The 16,986-nt window shown below is 59.7% G+C and overlaps 1 protein-coding gene across 2 annotated transcripts in view; it reads right to left on the bottom strand.

Annotated features, from left to right (window-relative positions):
- Positions 1–457: 457 nt before the first annotated feature.
- Positions 458–16,986, bottom strand: part of FHOD1 (formin homology 2 domain containing 1) — a 34,645-nt gene continuing 18,116 nt past the window's right edge. The window contains exons 6-24 of one of the 2 annotated variants that reach the window (XM_087940276.1): positions 16,183–16,277; positions 15,562–15,673; positions 15,227–15,321; positions 14,997–15,140; positions 14,716–14,915; positions 14,449–14,559; positions 13,723–13,746; positions 13,152–13,205; positions 9,569–9,684; positions 8,577–9,475; positions 7,245–7,397; positions 6,916–7,098; positions 6,433–6,552; positions 5,496–5,657; positions 5,222–5,412; positions 3,585–3,777; positions 3,246–3,408; positions 2,260–2,436; positions 458–2,050 (exon numbers count right to left, since the gene is read on the bottom strand). In XM_087940276.1, coding sequence (XP_087796402.1) covers positions 1,968–2,050; positions 2,260–2,436; positions 3,246–3,408; positions 3,585–3,777; positions 5,222–5,412; positions 5,496–5,657; positions 6,433–6,552; positions 6,916–7,098; positions 7,245–7,397; positions 8,577–9,475; positions 9,569–9,684; positions 13,152–13,205; positions 13,723–13,746; positions 14,449–14,559; positions 14,716–14,915; positions 14,997–15,140; positions 15,227–15,321; positions 15,562–15,673; positions 16,183–16,277 — 3,275 coding nt within the window. In that variant the 3' untranslated portion in view covers positions 458–1,967. The remainder of the gene's footprint in view (positions 2,051–2,259; positions 2,437–3,245; positions 3,409–3,584; positions 3,778–5,221; positions 5,413–5,495; positions 5,658–6,432; positions 6,553–6,915; positions 7,099–7,244; positions 7,398–8,576; positions 9,476–9,568; positions 9,685–13,151; positions 13,206–13,722; positions 13,747–14,448; positions 14,560–14,715; positions 14,916–14,996; positions 15,141–15,226; positions 15,322–15,561; positions 15,674–16,182; positions 16,278–16,986) is intronic. The other variant, XM_026714348.2, reaches the window with a different exon arrangement.

Below are 16,986 nucleotides of genomic sequence, written 5' to 3'. Positions count from 1 at the left end.
CAGATTGCCTCCACACCCTTGTAAGCCACCCCATCATAGGGTGGGACCAGCCATCCCTGTGAAGCCCAGCCGAGCAGAACAGCCTGAAGAAACTCTGGTGCATCCAACCCTGGATTTTCTGATGGTAAAAGGTGGCCCAGAGCTACAACTGCTCCCATCTCACACAATGAAGATCGTATGTTGAATTATGGACTCTTTCTCGGGAAAAGACCTGAAGGCTGGTTGCTTAGTATAGCAATAGTGGCACGTGGTGTAAGTTAAGCATATGAATCAATGAATGCGTAAGGAACAGTTCAGATTTGAGCAGAAATGCCTGGTGCCTTTTGGGTTGCTTCTTGCATATATATTTAGCTTTTTCAGAAATATCTGACATTTCAAGTATGTTGTGCTGGGGACATTACATACACATACGCACACGATATGGTGCAGCAAGGAATATGAATTTAAAAACTGATCATTAACAACCAAAGTAGCTTTATTTAATAGACAAAAAGGAACGGTGAAAAACAAGATGAATGTGTAGATCTCTGAAGGACGTTTACTGAAGACAGGAAGACGGATGGAGGAACTGAGACCCCCAAAGTTGGCAAAAGTGGGGAGCAGCAGGAGGAACATTGGCCAAGAGGTGCAAAAAGGGCTCCCTAGCTACCGGTCCTTCTGCAGGGAAGTTGAGGTTAAGAAATAAATAATGAATGTATAATGAAATGTCTTCCTTTGGTAACGAAGGATGTTGCTGAATGGGGTTGAAACGAGTCCTTCAAAGTGTGTGTGTGTGTGTGTGTGTGTGTGTGTGTGTGTGTGAGCATGCGCCTGCACACAATAACCGAAGAGGCTGCAGACTGAAGGCGGGATGAATGCAGACCAAATACACAGGGAGGCCCCAGCACAACAGAGGCACTGTGGTCACACACAGAAAGAACCACATGCGAATCCTGTTGCAAAACCAACATGTGAAGAAGGGCAAACAAGTCAAGAGAGAGGCCGGAAGTGGCACTGGATGGAGGGTTGCTCAGAAACAGAACATGGGGCGCTTAAAGCACCAGAGGCAGCCAAGCCCAGGCGGCTGGACCAAGGGCAAGAGGGTGCACCCTTCCGGCCACCTTTCCTATCTTACGGCACGTTTTTTTACATTCTTTGGCTGCTTTCCACTCAAGGAGGGGTGTGTGTGTGCGTGCGTGTGTGTGTGTGTCCTGAACCCCTCCAGAATGCCATGGGTGCCATGGGCCACAGCAGAGCCTGGGCCGCGCTGGCCTGGCCTGAGATCCGGCACCTCCTTTTCCGTTCTGGTTTCTCTGGAGTCCTTCTCAGGGGCTGCTGGGCCCCAAAGTTCAGGGGTTTGTGTGTGTGTGTGTGTGTGTGTGTGTGTGTGTGTGTGCGGGGGTGGGGAAATGCTGTTGGGGAAGAAGGTGGCGGGGTGCGTGTGTGTGTGTGTGTGTGCGTGCCAGCCAACAGCCGCTTTCTGTTCTGGGGGAGGGGGAGGAATGCCACACAGCTCACTTTCCAAAACGCTTCACGAGCAGCAACTGAGAATGTAGCGGGCAGGCGGGGCAGGGGAAGAGGCACGCGGCTGCTACCCCACATCCGCCAGAGCAGCCTTTACTTCTCGTTTCTAATGCTGAACTCCAGGAAAGGCCAGGCAGGCCTCGGGGTTTGTCCTTGGGCGGAGGGGCTGGGCAGGAAGAGCCCTTCCCTCTGGGGCTTCGGAGGGCCACGAGGCCACCCCGCCGGCCCCTTCCCCACTGCAGGACAGCAGCCCCCCGAAACACTCGGCTGCCCAGCCCTGAGCAGGAGCAGCCACACAAGCACCCAGGCCGACATGCTGGCCAAGCGAAGGCTGCTCCCCAAGGGGCCAGACAGGACCCCCCAGCCCCTCTTGGCGAAGGGAGGCAGCCTCTTGAAGGGGAAAGGCTCCCCAAGCCCCCCTCCGGCCTCTTCCAGTCTCCGGCACGGCCCCAGGGGGCTGCTGCTCACACGGCCACGCTGGCTGACTGGGCCAGGCCCAGGGCCTGCACCAGCTCCTCGCTAAGGCCGCTCTTCAGGGTCCGCCTCACTGCAAGGGAGGGAAGAGAAAGGTCAGGGAGACGCGGAGACCCTCTCTTGGCGGGGCGGGGCCTGCTCTGAGAGGGGACCCGGAGCCCCTGGGGGAGGGGCAGGGAGACCTCTCCCCCCACATCAATCGCCCCCCCCCTCCAAGGGTGAGGGGCCACAGCAGAAGCCCCCTCTGGCCTCCACCCAAGTGACGGAGCAGGCAACTCTTACAGGACTTCCTGTTCCCGCGTGACCGCCGGCGCTCCTTCGCGGGGCCTGAGCGTGCAGGAGATCTCTGGGTCACGGACTTGACCAGGCGGTTCATGATCTCCTCCGAAGCATCCTCGGGAGAGCCAGCAGCTTCCTCCTGGGGGGTGGACCCTCCGGCAGGGCTCGGCTTCCCAGCACCTAAATGGGGACACTCCTGAGGGGTGGGGGCAGTTGCTGACATGCTTCTGTGTGCGTGCGTGTGTGTGTGGGGGGGTTTGAGCCAGCGCATCTCGTCTCTCCACATAACTGCAGTGCCCCCTTCAGCCCCCCCCACCTCCTCCTCCAGCAGACGAGGCTCCGTCTGCCCTGGGGACGCCTCCTTCCTCTGCCCTGCTGACCTCTCTCCCCAGAATGGGCTGCCATCTAAAGATAAGCCGGGTGGGACCTGCAGCACCCAGTTGGGAGAAGGGTCTGAGCGATCCTCCCCGGGCCCAATTCTGTGGCGAGAAAAAGGCTCCCCTGAAATAAGAGCCCAAACACCTGGAAACAGAGGAAGCCCCCTTTTTTATGGGCCTGCCCAGCGGTCTCGACAGACCTGCAGAATTCCTCCCTGGCCAAAGGAGGCCCACCGAAGGCTCCAAGCGCACACGGGGCCTGCTGCTCTACAGAGAGCCAGGTAAAGAGTGGGAATGCCCTCGGGGGGGGGGGGCTTCTCTCCCCTCCCATAAGGCTGGCACTGGCTGCCCTGCGCTCCATTTTCATTTCATGCCATCCAATGTCGCCACCCCGGGGCCAGGGCACGGAGCTCCTGCTAATTCAGCTAACAGGACCTGAAATCCCCGGGGACGCTGGGAGCTACCAAGGGAGGAGGGGAAAACGGAGGCATCCGGAAGGACCGGAAAGGAGCAGGAAGGGGCGGGGAATCGTGTGCAGCTGCCAGAGAGCCCAGACAAAGGAGTCCTGCCCAGGCCAAATCCTGTGCCAGCCACCCCGGGGCTACGTCCTACCTCTGCTGGCGCGAGAGCGGTGCCCGGGGCCTTCTGCTGGGGAGACAAGCAAACTGGTCATGTCCTTGTGGCTGGCTTCATCCTTTTGCTCTGGACTGGCTGATAGCACTGCAGGAGGAGGAGAGCCACCTTCGATCTTGCTGGCCACAGCAAACTTCTCCATCTGCAAAGAGAGGAGACGCCCACGGATGCAGGCCCCGTGGCGGCTCTGCCTCTTCCCGCTGTTCTGGGCCACCGTGAGGACAGCCCCGAGGGCCGGGGGGAGAGGACACAGACGGATCGCCTCTTTGTGCGCCCGTGTCCCGCTGCACCTTTTGAGCCACCTTGGGTGACTCGCACCTCAGTGATCATCCTGCCTCGTGTCTTGTTCCTCTCCCGGCAGGCTGCCCGCTTCTTCTGCTGCTGCAGGACACGCTCTCGGCACGTGTGGTACTCCAGGGCAAACTCCCGCAGGAGCCGGCAGAAGCTGGTAACTCTCATGTTCTGCGCCGAGTGTGTGTCGTAACCCAGGAACAGGAGAAAGGAGCGGAACCTCGAGAGGGAGAGAGAGAGAAAGCCTGAGCCGCGGTGTCTCAGTGGCGAGAGGGCAGTACTGCAGGCTCCTTGTGCTGCCTGCCGGCTGCCAGCAATTTGGCTGACCGAATCTCACCAGGCTCCAGGTTGAGTCAGCCTTCCGTCCTTCTGAGGTGAGTAAAAGGAGGACCCAGATTGTTGGGGGCAGGAGACTGGCTCTGACGTGGGATGTAAGTGCTATTGCTGTCCGTGGGTCCGAGGTGGCACTGCCACAGAGACTGGCCTGTGACCTCCAAGACACTGCAAGAACCTGCTCAAGTGTCCCCCCGTCTCTTCCCTTGAAAGAACCTCCGGGGACCCCAAAAAGATGATGCCGGATCCGGACGGAGCCCTAATCTCCCCCCCAGTGGGGGCTGAAGGATGCAGGGAGCAGCAGAAAAGCCAAAATGCTGTCCTCCCCCTGGGAGAGGTAGACTGCAGCCCTTGGGCAGAAAATCCCCCCAGGAGCAGCCTGGCTGGTCTCTTCTCACTCCAGAGATTACATTCCCATCTCATTTTACAGCTTTCAAGCATGATGAAGGTCCTTTTAAAACTGGATATTCAGCAACTTAACATTCAAAGAGCAATTACTACAAAATAAGCAAAAGACCAAATTGAACAAACGCACCAAGGAAAGTGGCGGGGGACGGGGGGCGACGGGTACACAGCCGAGAAGGAGAGCAAGCAGCGTGGCTGACTTCATACAGCCACCGGCTTCTGCAGGTCCCCCACACTCTGGGGGGAGCCCCAGCTTCCATCCACATATAGCCCAGGCCTGAACCGAGGTCTGTGCTGGGGCCACCAGGTGAGCAGGCTCCTCAAGACTCCCAGACCCTGAACCACGTGGTCAAATTGTAGCCATGCCACTGGGGGGGAGGCTGTTTTCTGGAGGGAGGGTCTTTAAGGATGGGATAGTTTCACCTCAGGGATGTGCAAAACTGCACCGCCCGTTCCTGAAATATTTGGGCATTCATCTTCCTAGGATGTTCCGGTCTGGAGGTTCCACGGGAGACCCGACCCTTTCCAGAATGAATCTCCCAGGACAGAAAAGGGTCTTCCGGCCCCCAGAACTGAGGGACGAGCGGATTGTGAGGAGCTTTGTCCTCAGCGCCTTCATTCCCTCCGGCCTGGACAACCCTGCCCTTAAAGGGAGCTGCCTCGGGGACGGAACCCAGGGCCACCATCTTGCTGCGATGTGGCCAATCCAGGGATCAGTTCCGCTTAACAGAAGCTCAGCCTCCTCTTGGTCGCCCGTGTCCTCTCCAAGGCCCACCGCCATTTGCTTGTGGGAAGCTGCGTCTGACTCTAAGCGGAACACTGCTCTGTTGATGGCCATACAGACAACAGAAGCCCTTCTTGGCGGGCGGGCGGGCGAGCGAGCGAGCGAACGGGGTCTGGCCATTACTCAGCATCCAGAGACAGACCTGTTCAACACCCGCCGGTGGACGATCTTAAGGAGACCTATCTTCTCTGTGCTGGCCTGCAGAAAACCCAGCAGCTTGCTCTTGAGTGCCGGCTTGCAATCATGTTTTGCGATGGCCTTCAGGTGCTCCCAGGAGGCTTTGCACCGCTGCTCCAGCTGCAGGAGACTTTCTGCTAGCTCCTCAAAATCCACCTGAGGAGACAAGACGGGAGCTGTGGGATTTGGGCCGGACCTCAGCCTCCCGGGTGCAAAATGGGGAAGGAAAGGCCCTTCACCTTGGCACAGCGAGTGAGGGCCGCGATCTCCGAGTAGAGGTCTGTGGTGGCTGGGAACTCCACCACCACGAAGTGGCACAGATGGTGCAGGAGGCTCTGCCGGTGGACGGTGTCTTTCACCTCCGACACTTTGGCCAGGTAGCTGAGCTCAAACCCTCGGCTCTGAAACAAGGAACCTCGTAAGTGCCAGAGGTGCTGGGGGAGTCGCTCCAGAGACGGTCCACAAAGAGCTGGGTGGCCTTCAGATGCTCCTATTTTGATCCTGAATAGGTCTTAAAAGGACTTTTAGGAGGACTCTAAGGAGCAAGCTATGGGAGGGACACCTGGGCAGGCTTTGGCCTCGCGCCCCATCTCAGAAACCAGCCCCCAATCCCGGAGACTTCACTAGGACAGACCAGGGGAAAAGGCTTTGATCACCTCCAGATACAGTCTGATCCAGTGCCAGAGCCAGGTGTCAGATCCACCCCCTTCAGCTTGGCGCCTTGCTGGCGTTCTGCCATCGATCAGGGAAGGGAGGGGGAACAAACAGGCCATAAAGCTCTATCCCTTTAGGATGGGAAATTGGGAGGGAGGACTGACACGTGAGGAAGCTTGGAATCCGGTTCATGCTAGAGCCGAGGTCTTCAAGGCTGTATACCCTGAGAGGGGAACTTCACCAGCACGAACACCGCAGCGTTTCCCAAAGCATCCCGGCAGTGCCAGACTGGCCACACATGGGCAGACCACCGGGGGGGGCGGGGGGGGAGGATTAGGGGAAGCTAGACATCTAGATTTTAGGTTCCACTTGACTTTACTGCAATCACCGTCTCTTGGTCAAAGTGCCTTTTCACTCCAACCAAATGGGAGTTGAGAGTTTTACTTTCCTAGGAAATCAGACGAGGGCAGGTCTGACACCAGGCACGGGGCCTTCCTAAAAGGCAGCCATGTCATGCTTCACCTGGGAGCCATTCAGGAGGTTGCCCATGGCTAGAAGGGTGGCCAGGATACACCGAAAGGTCTGGTTGTTGGCTAGTTGCTCCATGCCCAGCTTCAGGTCGAACAGAGGCTCTACAATTTCCTGGAGCGAAGAAAAGAAAAGAAAAGGGTTCCAGTCAGAGTCACCCGAACCTCAGGACGGGCGGCAAATAAATTTGATCAATAAAATAAATAAGGTACCCAAACGCTGAAAAGGGAGGACTCAGAAAAGAGCCATCTGGTCAGACAGGCATGGGGTGGAGTGACAGCCCGTCTCCAGACCTACCGACTACGCCAGGCAGCAAGGCCAGACAAGTGCCTCGCATTCAGACGGACGCTCGGCTGCCAGGTTGACCTGGACTTGCCCTTCCTTGCTAGCCAGCGGATTCTTCCTGCGAGCTAGCCGGGAGGGTCGCCCTGAGGTCTGGCTCTGCACTCCTGGTCAACCGGGGACTTGCCCAAGTACCTTCTCCAGGGCTTCGTAGTCTAGCTTGAAAGTCCACAACTGGAGGCGAGCCGGGAGTTCCGCGATGGAGGAGAGTGTGAGCAGGAATTGCTCGGCTGACCCCAAAGGGAGGTTCGGGTTGGCCAGTTGGGCCTCCTGGATCTTCCGCTTCTCCTCCTCTGTGGGAACCATGGTCAATATTTTCTGGTTCAACAACAAAGCCAGAGGGACTAAGGTGAGTCAAAACCTCCTTCGGCTCCGTCAGAGTCGCCTGACGTTCTCCTGAATGGGAAGCTCTCGGAAGCCCTGCGGACGCCCATCCAGAGACCCCCCAGGAAATCCCTTCTCACCTCAATCCCTTCCTTATTGATGGCAAACTCGTCAAAGCCGAGAATGGCCGTCTTGATGACATGGATGGGAGGCAACACCGTCAGGCCAATGTTGATGGCATTGCTCCTCTTGGGATCCAGGACCACAATCAGCTTCCTTCCATCCACAGCTTTCTAAAAGAGGAGCAGCAGGATTGGGGCAGATTAAACACGGGATCCAGGTGCGCCTTTGCTTTTCTTTGCTTTGACAAGTACGAAAGAGAACCCAGATAGGTTTTTGCCAAACCCACCGTTATAAGCCAAGAAAGTCAAGAGGCTCCTGAGGACACAGAGCTGAGCCCAGGAGAAGCGAGGCCCTGAAGCCTAACAGGGAAGCCTCGGCCAGGCTGAGACCCCCGTCCCCCCGTCCCCCTGTGCCACAGCTGCTCTGCTTCTTTATCAAGCCCATTTATGCCTCGAGCAAGGGAAAGAGGCCTCTCCATGGCCCGACCCAAAGCAGGACCAGCTGGGTCAGAAGCGGCCCGGTCTACCTGCAACTCAAAACCCCAGCAGCCAAGAGACCCGCAAAGCCCCTCTACACAGAGCCCCTGTGGGGCAGGGAGCCCAAGGAGGGGAGGGAAGCTGCTGTGCCGGACGGGGAAGGAGTGGCAGAGTAGTTTCCTTTGCTCTCGTACTTTGAGCCCAGGGTCTGGCCGTGGAGGAGAGGCTGGAGGTGAGGAGCAGCCCACGTCTCCAAGCCGGGAAGTGATGCCAGGGCAGCTGCTCTTCCTAAGGTTCTGTCTTCGGCCCAGTCCTTCTCAGCATTTTCATAAATGGTCTAGATTAGGGGAGGGATGGGGAACGCACCCAATTTGCAGACGACACCAAGCTAGGGGGAGGAGCCAACACTTTAAAAGATAGGATCAAGATCCAGAAGGATCTTGATACACCTGAGCACTGGGCGCTATCCAGCAAGATTGGTCTGGTCTAACGAAGAGGCAACATGGCATGGTCTTCCAATATTTGAGGGACTGTCACAGAGAGGAGGAGGAGGTCAACCTATTGGCAAGACAAGCAATGAATGGAAAATTATCAGGGAGAGATCCAGCCTAGAACTAAGGAGAGGTTTCCCGAGAGTGAGAACCAGTGGAATCGCTTCCCTTCAGAGGCTGTACGTGATCCACCACGCGAGGTTTTCAAGATGAGGTTGGACAACCATTTGTCCAGGGGGATATAGGATCTCCTGCCTGAGCATGGGATCAGACTGGGAGACCTCCAAAGTGCCTTCCAACTCTGTCATTGTATGTTCTGTGTTCTCCTCCAGCCAGAGAAGAGCATTGAGACGCCAAGCTGCAGCTTCACGCAGCAACTTACCTTGGAACTCGGAGCCTCCTTTGCCCTGGACTCAAAGAGATGTTCCAGCCTAGCAGAGTCAACTGTGACCTTCTCCAGGGATGCCCACAGAGTAGCCTGCCCAAACCGACTTTCCCGGGCAGGGCCATCTACGTCCTTCAGCTCCTTCCAGAAGAGCTTGACGGTCTTCTTTTTCTTGGCAGGGGAGCTGGCTTCTCCCCCAAGAAGGGGGCTGCTGAGCGGAGGGGGAGGAGGCGGACCAGGTATGCCAGGTGGAGGAGGAGGAGCTGGAGGAGGTGGAGCACAACCGGGAATCAGAGGAGGGGCCGGGTCCTCCTCACCTGCTCCCAAAGCCACGTGGGGCAAGCTTGTCTTGGCCACCTTTGCTTCGTGTACATCCAAATCTTCCTCCTCACACAGGTCTGAGAAGTCCAGATCCTGGATCTTCAGAGCCTGAGAGCCAAGCCCCAGTGGACCTCCCACTACCTGGGCCCTGTCCAGCCTCTTCAGGCTGGTTTCGGCTTCAACACTGAACTGGCTTTGCAAGGGGAGGGCCCAAGATCTGGTCCGCTGGCCCGTCCTCTCCTGGCTCTCCTCTTCCTGGCGCACCATCTTCCCCGTCTCTTCCAGGCCTTGGTCTGTGACCAGCGTCCTCTCCATGCCTGGCGGGCTCTTATTAGTGAACAGCATGTCGAGCATCAGTTTTCTCTTCGCAGAAGCACCGCTGCTCTCGAGAGGCCCCCTCATGCCACCCGGGGCACATTCTGGGTCGGGGCCCGGGACGCGGGAGGTGTCGAAGAGATGGCTTGAAGAGGCCTCCTTGGGGGACACGCCCTCCCTACTCTCCTGGTGATCCAAGGCAGGCTCTGAGCTGGGCTCTTCCCAGTTAAGGGCTCCGTTTTGTCCTTCACTCCACCTCCCTATGGCAGAAAGGGGCAATTAAGGCCGAGGAAAAGGCCGAGCAGAAGAGAACAGAGCCAAGGAAGGGACAAGCTCTGCCTCCTGCACCCTACCTGGGCCCACTGGCTCAGTGTTCGAAGCAGCTTCAGCCAGAATCTCTGCTCGTCCGCGGCTGATGGCACTGATCTTCTCTTTCTGAGAGGCAGCCAGGTTTTCTAAAAAACGGGCTCTGCAAGAGAAGAGGACACTCCACACCACTGCATGGGGGACACTGTCGCCATTGCGCCCAGCAGACAGTGCCAACCGTGAGCTCTTACTAGTCATCTAGGCAGTGGCCGAAAGAGGGCGCCCACCCACACTGCCAGCCCCTCTTTGACTTTCAATGAAAATTTACCAAGCTCACCGGCAAAGGAACACCCTCCAAAGGCAGAAGCTGCAAACAGGCTTGTTTTGGGGAGCAAGACCCCCCCCCCCCCGTTTTTCCAAGGGAGAGCCATTGCTGGGAGTTTTCAGAACCCAAAGGCCAAGCCACGGCCAACCCATCCCCCAAGGCAGAGGAAACCAGGCACAGGTTGAAAGGAGGTGTGCGGGAGCCCTTCTTCCGTCACGGCCTCTGCGGGGGGGTGGGGGGGTCATTTCCCAGCACATCGGAGGGCTTGGAGGAGAGAGTCAAGGAGACCTCAAAGTCGGCCCAGGGTACAAAGCCTCGTGGGCCGGAGACGGGTGGTTAGAGGTTCAAAAAGATCTGAACAGGCTTGAGTGAGGTGAAATTGATAGGGTGGAATTTAATGGGAAAAATGTAAAATTCTCCACCTGGGAAGGAGAAACGTGAGGCACGAGACCGGGAGAAAAGTACAGGTAAAAGGGGTCTGGATGCTTCTGGTGACCCCAAGCTAAACCGAGGCCAGCAGCGCCTTGTAGCTGCGAACAAGGCAAATGCCACCTAGGGATCGCGATCAGGAAGTCCTGTGTCCAGTTGTGGGCACAAGGCCAATGACGAGCCAAGCGAGCCCAGAAGCGGCCACCAGGAAGACGGCAGGAAGGCTCTTGCTCCCTTTACCCTACGGAGGAGGAGACCGTCGGAGAGAAAGGTAAGTTTGCGGCACCAAAGGGGGAGTGGACGTATTTTCTCTCTCCCAGAGAAGAGGAGCAGAGCCACGGGGTGAAAGGAATGAGGTCCATCCTAGGACATCAGGATAACTTCCTGAATTCACAAGTCGTCTGGCAGTGGAACAGACGGCCACGTGATGTGGTGGGCTCTCCTGGGACATTTGTTTTCAAGCGAAGGCCAGATGGTCAGAGATGCTGCGTGTATCTGGCATTCAGCTGGGGGCTGGGCTGGATAACCTTTGTGGTCCCTTATAACCTTATGGCCGTGTGGAAACACACAGAGAAACTCAGCTGGCCTCAATACAATAAACGTTACCCATAAAGGTCACCAGTAACAATCAAGCTGCAAGCCAGAAAAAAGTATTAAGGGTCTGACAGGTTCCCCGTTTCAGATGTAATCCCTGACCTACCGGAATCCGGTGTTCCTGCTTGCCCTCATGCAAGGACACCTGAGTGTCCTCGCACAGGTAAGGCACTAGAGGATGAGGCAAGGTGCTGCACTCCAGAGCCGGTCTGCTCCAATGTCCCACCTGAAGACATACAGGTGGGCAACGGAAGGTGTCTCGACGTGCAGCTTCCATTGGGGCGGTCATGGCCATCGGGTGGCTCCAGCTGGTTTTCGGGTTTCCTGCGGGGCTGCCCTGTCCTGCCCAGACCTCTTCCCCTGCCCCCTGTCCTCTCCTGGCTGCAGTGGGCACTGGCAGCCTTTCCTTCCTTTGGGAAGAGGGCCAATCCAGCCGGCTGCCCCCGGGAGGTCCTGCCCTGCTGCCCAGAGGCTGAGTGTGGCTGAAGCCAAAGGAGCTGCTGGGTCTAGGCCGCGAGGGGGGAATGCCAGGGGAAGAGAGAAGGGCCCTCCTGGGCACAAAGGACGGGCACAGCGCCCACAGGAGGACGCCTGAAGGGGGCCCCTTCATGGGCGATAGCTCAGAAGAGGCCCCCAGCCTTTCCTCCCAGCCAGAGCTGTGCACTGAATGCCACCGCACCCAGGGGGAGACTGAGAGTGCAAGAGAGACCCACAATCTTGTTCACATCATTAAACTTCTCTCGCTCTTCCCTCGGTGGATTTACAGGGTTGCCCTCCTCCCGAGGGCAGCCTCCGCCTGAAGCCGAGAAAGGGAGATCGGACGCCTCCTGAGGTCCAGCGTTTGGGCAGGAGCCGCTTCTGACCTGCACCTGTCCTGGTCCCCTCAGACTGGCCTCCGGGCCCGACAAACCCGGCCTGGCCCTTCGCATGGAGCCATGCCCGTCACTCAGCCCCGCCCACCATGCGCCACCTGTGGCCTGGATTCCCGGACCGAGGGGGAGCCCACGGCTGTGTGCATGCAAGGGCACACACGTGTTCCCCCAGATGCGCTCTCCTTTTTGTGCTCTGGTTCTGAAAGGCACCTGCCGCTGTGCCGGCCAAATCATCCCCTCCAAGCCTTGCACCAGAATAACGGCCGCTAATTCGGCTGGGAGTCGGGATCCAAATCTAGGAGCCTCAGATCCCCCAGAGCAACTGAAAGGTGAGATCCAGGCTGCCTCCCCTCCCCCGAGATAAGCTAGGACCCACACCTGAGGCAGAAGCCCTGTCGGGCCATGCTGGGCCTCACCCCCTCCCTCCCCCTCCTCCAATGACTCTGCCAGGGGTAGCACCGCAGTGGCCTCTCCTTCCAGCCCCCGCTCGCTCTGCGCACAACGCCAGGCGTCCTTAATATCAGCACACCACCACGTGAACTTGGAAAAACCACTTTGGGGCAGGGGATTTATTTCAGCCGGGGCTTCCCAACTTCCCTGGAATCCAGAAATAGGATCCTCCGAGATTGAGCCCGGCTTCTGGCTCGGGACGTAGAGGAGGCTAAACCACCGGTGGCCCTGGGAAGGAAGGGGGCTTGGTCAAGCTCTGGGAAGCTGAGGGCAGCCAAGCGAAATACTCCCCGTTGTTGTCTTGAACTGAGAGTCATGAAAAGGCCGCAAGGAAAGCGGCCTCCTGACTGCTGGCTTTCACTTGGGAAACGAGTCTCAATCCTGGTTTATTAAGGCCCCCATTTTTCAGGTGTTTTTTAAACGAAGCGTTTCCCAAGGGGCATTTGCCAGACAGCTGTTTGCAGGCAGGCAGGATCTGAATCGGGAGGGAAGATGCTGGGCACATGATCCATGCGCAGGCCATGTGCAGGAGGAAAGGAGGAGAGGAGCATGATGCCCCAGCCTGGTCCCAATGCAGCGGACCAAAGCTTTCCGTTTTACACCCGTCTGGGTCTTATCGGGTCACCCTGCCTAAGTAAGCACGGGCTGACCAGCGACTTTTCACACAGCCGGCCAGCGACCTGTTGCCCTGCCCCTCCGCACCTGTCCCTGGGCAAGGAATGGCCGCCTGGCCCCTGGAAGGAAGCCTGGTCTCTAGGCAAACCACGTGGCAGAAACTGCCCAGGGCTCCCAGGGGGGCCTTTCAGCGACACCCAAGTGGCAACGTTAACAACAGGCGACCTGGAAATGGATCCAAGCAAGCCCCTCTCCCGGGGTCCAGGACCCGGGAGGGAACAGGAGCCGCTGGCTCAGCGGCTCCATCCAGGCCCTCCGCCAGACCACAGGCCACGCCGTACTTACTCAAAGTGCCTCAGAATGGGCTTGTCCCCACATACCGGGGGGGCTTCCTCTCGCCTGGGAGAAAAAGGGAGTTAATGCCGGCGGGCCCTCCTCCGCACGGTGCCACAAGCTCGGCCAAGCCAGCCCCCGAGGCACGGGGGACATGCAGCAGGGGTGGGGCTGGGGGCGCTTTCTGGAAGGAGTCGTGCTCCCCCTGGCCATCTGGCCAAGGTAGCCACCGCTTGGATTCTGCAACCAAGGGAGCCTCCCCGGGCACAGCAGGGCGCCCCCTTGTGGAACGGGTGGGATGTGGGGACGCTCTTCCCACCTGATTCTGTGGGGTGGGAGCGGGTGGCCCCAGGATGCCGGCTCAGCCAAGCGGCTGCCTCGGGCTCCCGGCAGCTGGAGGGGGCAGCGGAGCGACAAGCATCCCCAAAGCCCAACCAGGGCACTTCTGCTGGCAGGGAGGGCAGCTCAACGCTGCCCACCCACCCGCCACACCCCGGCCGTCGCTTACCAAGCAGAGGCAGCCATGACACGCAAGCCCTCACTGACTAACACCACTGCACACCACACCCCGGCTGTCACTTACCAAGCAGAGGCCGTTTCGCGAAGTCTGGAAGAGGAAATAGCATTTAAGCCGGGCGGGTGCTGGAGAGAGCAAGAGAGCTGAGAGAAGCTCAGAGCAGCTAGAAAGACGACAGACACACATACGCCCCCCACCCCCACCCCGCTTGCAGGGCCTGTGGAATCCGCCCGCTGGTGCACGCTGGCCCGGAGGAGAGGAGGCAGCCCGAAAGGCGCTGCAGGGTGCCCGGGAAGGAGGGAGCTGCCCCCGGGCATCACACGCCACCCTCCCCAACCCCCGGAGCTTTGGCCCCTGTCTGGGGGGGAGGGGGGGCGGGGAGACAGACAGCCCTCTCCTTCCCCAAGCAGCAGGAGGGGCCTGGGGGGGGCCCTGGGGGCCTCATCGGATTGGCCACCAGGCGCCACGTTCTGCCAGCTGCAGCAGCTGAGCCTCTTCCCCTCCTGCCCGGGCTGTGGCCCCAACCTGCAGCTGGGGTCCAAGGCTGCCACGGCACCGTCTGCTTGAGAAGAGTGAGCTAGGGAGAGGGGCTCCCTGTGTCCCCCCCCCCCACCAAGAGAGAGAGAGAGAGCGGCACCTGAACCGTCCACCTGCTGGCAAGGGAGCCCTCGGGACTAATGGCAGAGACGGGTCCCTGCCCAGGGAAACCCCAGGAAGGCGGCTCTGGCAAACCTCCCACACCTGCAAGCTGCCTCCCCCCACAGTCCGCTTGGCCGCCCAGCTGGGACCTACTTGAAAACGCTCCTCTCGCCCAGGCCAGCCAGCGGCTCTCCTTCCCCAGGGCCCAGCGGCGCAGAGAGCTGCATGCAGGAGGTGCTGCTGAACGAGCCCGTCGAGCTGGGCCTGCAAGGGAGACGGGGGAAGAGCTGCAGCTGATCGGCCACTTGCCCGGGGGGCTTTCTGGGCCCCCGAGGAGAGCTCGATTAAGGCTTCCACTGGCCAGCAGGGCAGCCTTGGGGGGACATTGGGGCCCCCATCCATGCCCCACGCCCAACTCACGGCTGCTCATGGCTCTCCTCCTCCAGGCCCGGCGTCTGCGGAGGGCTGGGAAGGGCACCTGCAGAGGCAGGAGCGCCTCGGTCCTCCTCCTGGGCCAAGGAGCGCCGGGCCCCCTGCCGGCCCTCGTCCCCTCTGCGCCGCTCCTTGGCCCGGGGGCCCAGCAGAGGCTCTTCTGCCCCGTCCTCCTCCTTCAGGGCATTCTGCGAATCAGAGAGACGGTCAGCCAGCCAGCAGGCACAGGCAGGCAGGCAGCGGGGTGGCCTCCCTCCGTGGGTCCTCACCTCGTAGAGGGCAAGTTGCTGCCTCAGGTCTGAGTCGGTGCCCTTGCTGGCCAGGTGGGCCTGGACGAGTCGCTCCATGCCCTGCTGCTCCAGACAATCTGTCACGTCGTAGAAGGAGTCCTGGTCAGGGAGGGCAGCCAAGGTCTGCAAGCCCCAACAGGACACAACCATTAGCTGGCCCCAGCCACCCACCCCGGGAAGTGCCCCCTGCCCGCCCTGCCCGCCCTCACCTTGTTGATGAGTGTCATTGCAAACACCTGGAGCTCCGTGTCAGCCCCGCTCTTCTGCTCCAGGATGGCCACAAGGCGAGACCACGGAAACCCACCTGAAAGGCAGGAAGTCAGGAAGGGGGGAGGAGGGGCTGCCTGAAGATCCCTCTTAGCATCGCCACGTGGGCAGGCGGCCTTCCGTTGCAAGAGGCATGCCGGGGCCCCTCTTCTTCCTCCCCCAGAGAGGCGGCCTGCCCCTCGCGGCCCTTGGGGGCCACCAAAAGTGGTTGGCTTGATGAGACTGGAAGGTGGCCCTTTCCAAGGAGAAACCAGGAAGCGCCAGGCTCTGCGCTCACCTCTGACCTGCTCGACAGCACCCACAGCCTGGATCAGCAGCTGGGCATTGGACTCGGTGAACTCCACAAAGACCAGGAGCAGCTTCAGGGCCGTCTTCACCACGAGGCGGTACTAGAGGAAGGCGAGGGGAGCTGCGTGAGCCGGCCTTCTCCGGCAAAGGCGACGAGGGGTGTAGAGACGGGCCCCTTCAAGCGTGGGCTGCGCAGGAGGGACACACGTCCAGCGTTTCCAGCAGCTGAGGTCTTCCGGGGTCTTCCTTGAGCTCACGCCTCTGATCCCTCCCCCGCTGGGATTCTGCCTGGAGGCTCTGAAGGCCCAAGGTCTGAATTGATCCCGAGGACCACCCAGTCCAGGGATGCCCTTGGCGGAGGCGAGACGGGCCAGAGGTGGCCTTGCTCCCAGGACAATGCCCTTGGACGTGCCGACTGGAGGGTCTGGCCACCCTAGTGCAACCTCCAGTTGCTCAGACAGCAGGGCAGGATGAGCTGAGCCGGCCAGATCTCCTCCCAGGGCTGCTGGGGAGGGGATCGCCAGAGGAGATCCCGAGCAAAGGACCTGAAGCCAGGAGTCAGCAAGGAAAACCCGAAGGCCCTCTGCCGGCAGCGGGGACCTTCCCTCACCAGGCTGCCCGTCAGGGCGTAGAGCCACTGCAGGGTCTCTGGGTGCTGGATCACCCCCATCATCCCGTCCACGAACAGCATGATCTGGCTGAGAGCTGCAAGGCAGGGAGAAGAAGAGCCGTCCCGTGGGAGCCCCAGCGGCACTGAGGGCACCAGGGCAGGAGCGGGTGGGCCAGGATGCTCCACTCCTGGGCACTGCCTGAGGGGGGGCACTTCTGCAGAACATGCAGCCCGAACCCTCCTTTGGAAAGCCCCCGCTTCCTGCTGCCCTTTACCCCCCGCCCGAGGGACGGGCGCATCCAGGTGAAAAAAGGGCTAATTTCCAAAGCAAAGGTGAAAACCGCAGGGCCTGGGAGGCAGAGGTTCCCCGTGGGCCTTGGCCCCTCACTGGCCACGGAGGGCAGCCCCGGCTTCTGCCCTCACCGGCACAGAGAGTTTGGCGGGGGGGGGGTAATCAAGGAAGCCTGCAGAGAAGCGCAGAAGAGTCCCTGGGAGAAAGTGGCACTTCCCACACTTGGGGACCGTGGGGGGGGGAGGGTTAATGGATGGACAGCCCCCCCCTTCCTCAACCAGGCACCCAAAGTCTACCTTGGGTCTTCTGGGCTTTGTTACTGCACCCATAAAAGGGGCGGGGCCAGAGCCCTGGACCCACCGAAAGCTGCCCAGCCAGCCGCCTTCCTCAGAGCAGAGGCAGAGGCCCTCCCCTCCCCCACTCAAGTGGCTGGTTGTTTACTCAGTTCTCCACCAGGGGGCAACATTGGTGGGAGAGAACCACGGGGATGCCCCCTCCTCCCTCCCAGGGGC

Source organism: Pseudonaja textilis, chromosome 11 (assembly GCF_049901715.1).
Source record: "Pseudonaja textilis isolate UNSWEBS1 chromosome 11, rPseTex1.2, whole genome shotgun sequence".
In the NCBI taxonomy this organism is placed as follows: Eukaryota; Metazoa; Chordata; class Lepidosauria; order Squamata; family Elapidae; genus Pseudonaja; species Pseudonaja textilis.
The sequence above is the reverse complement of the archived record's forward strand: the minus strand, read 5'-3'. Positions and strand labels throughout refer to the sequence as shown.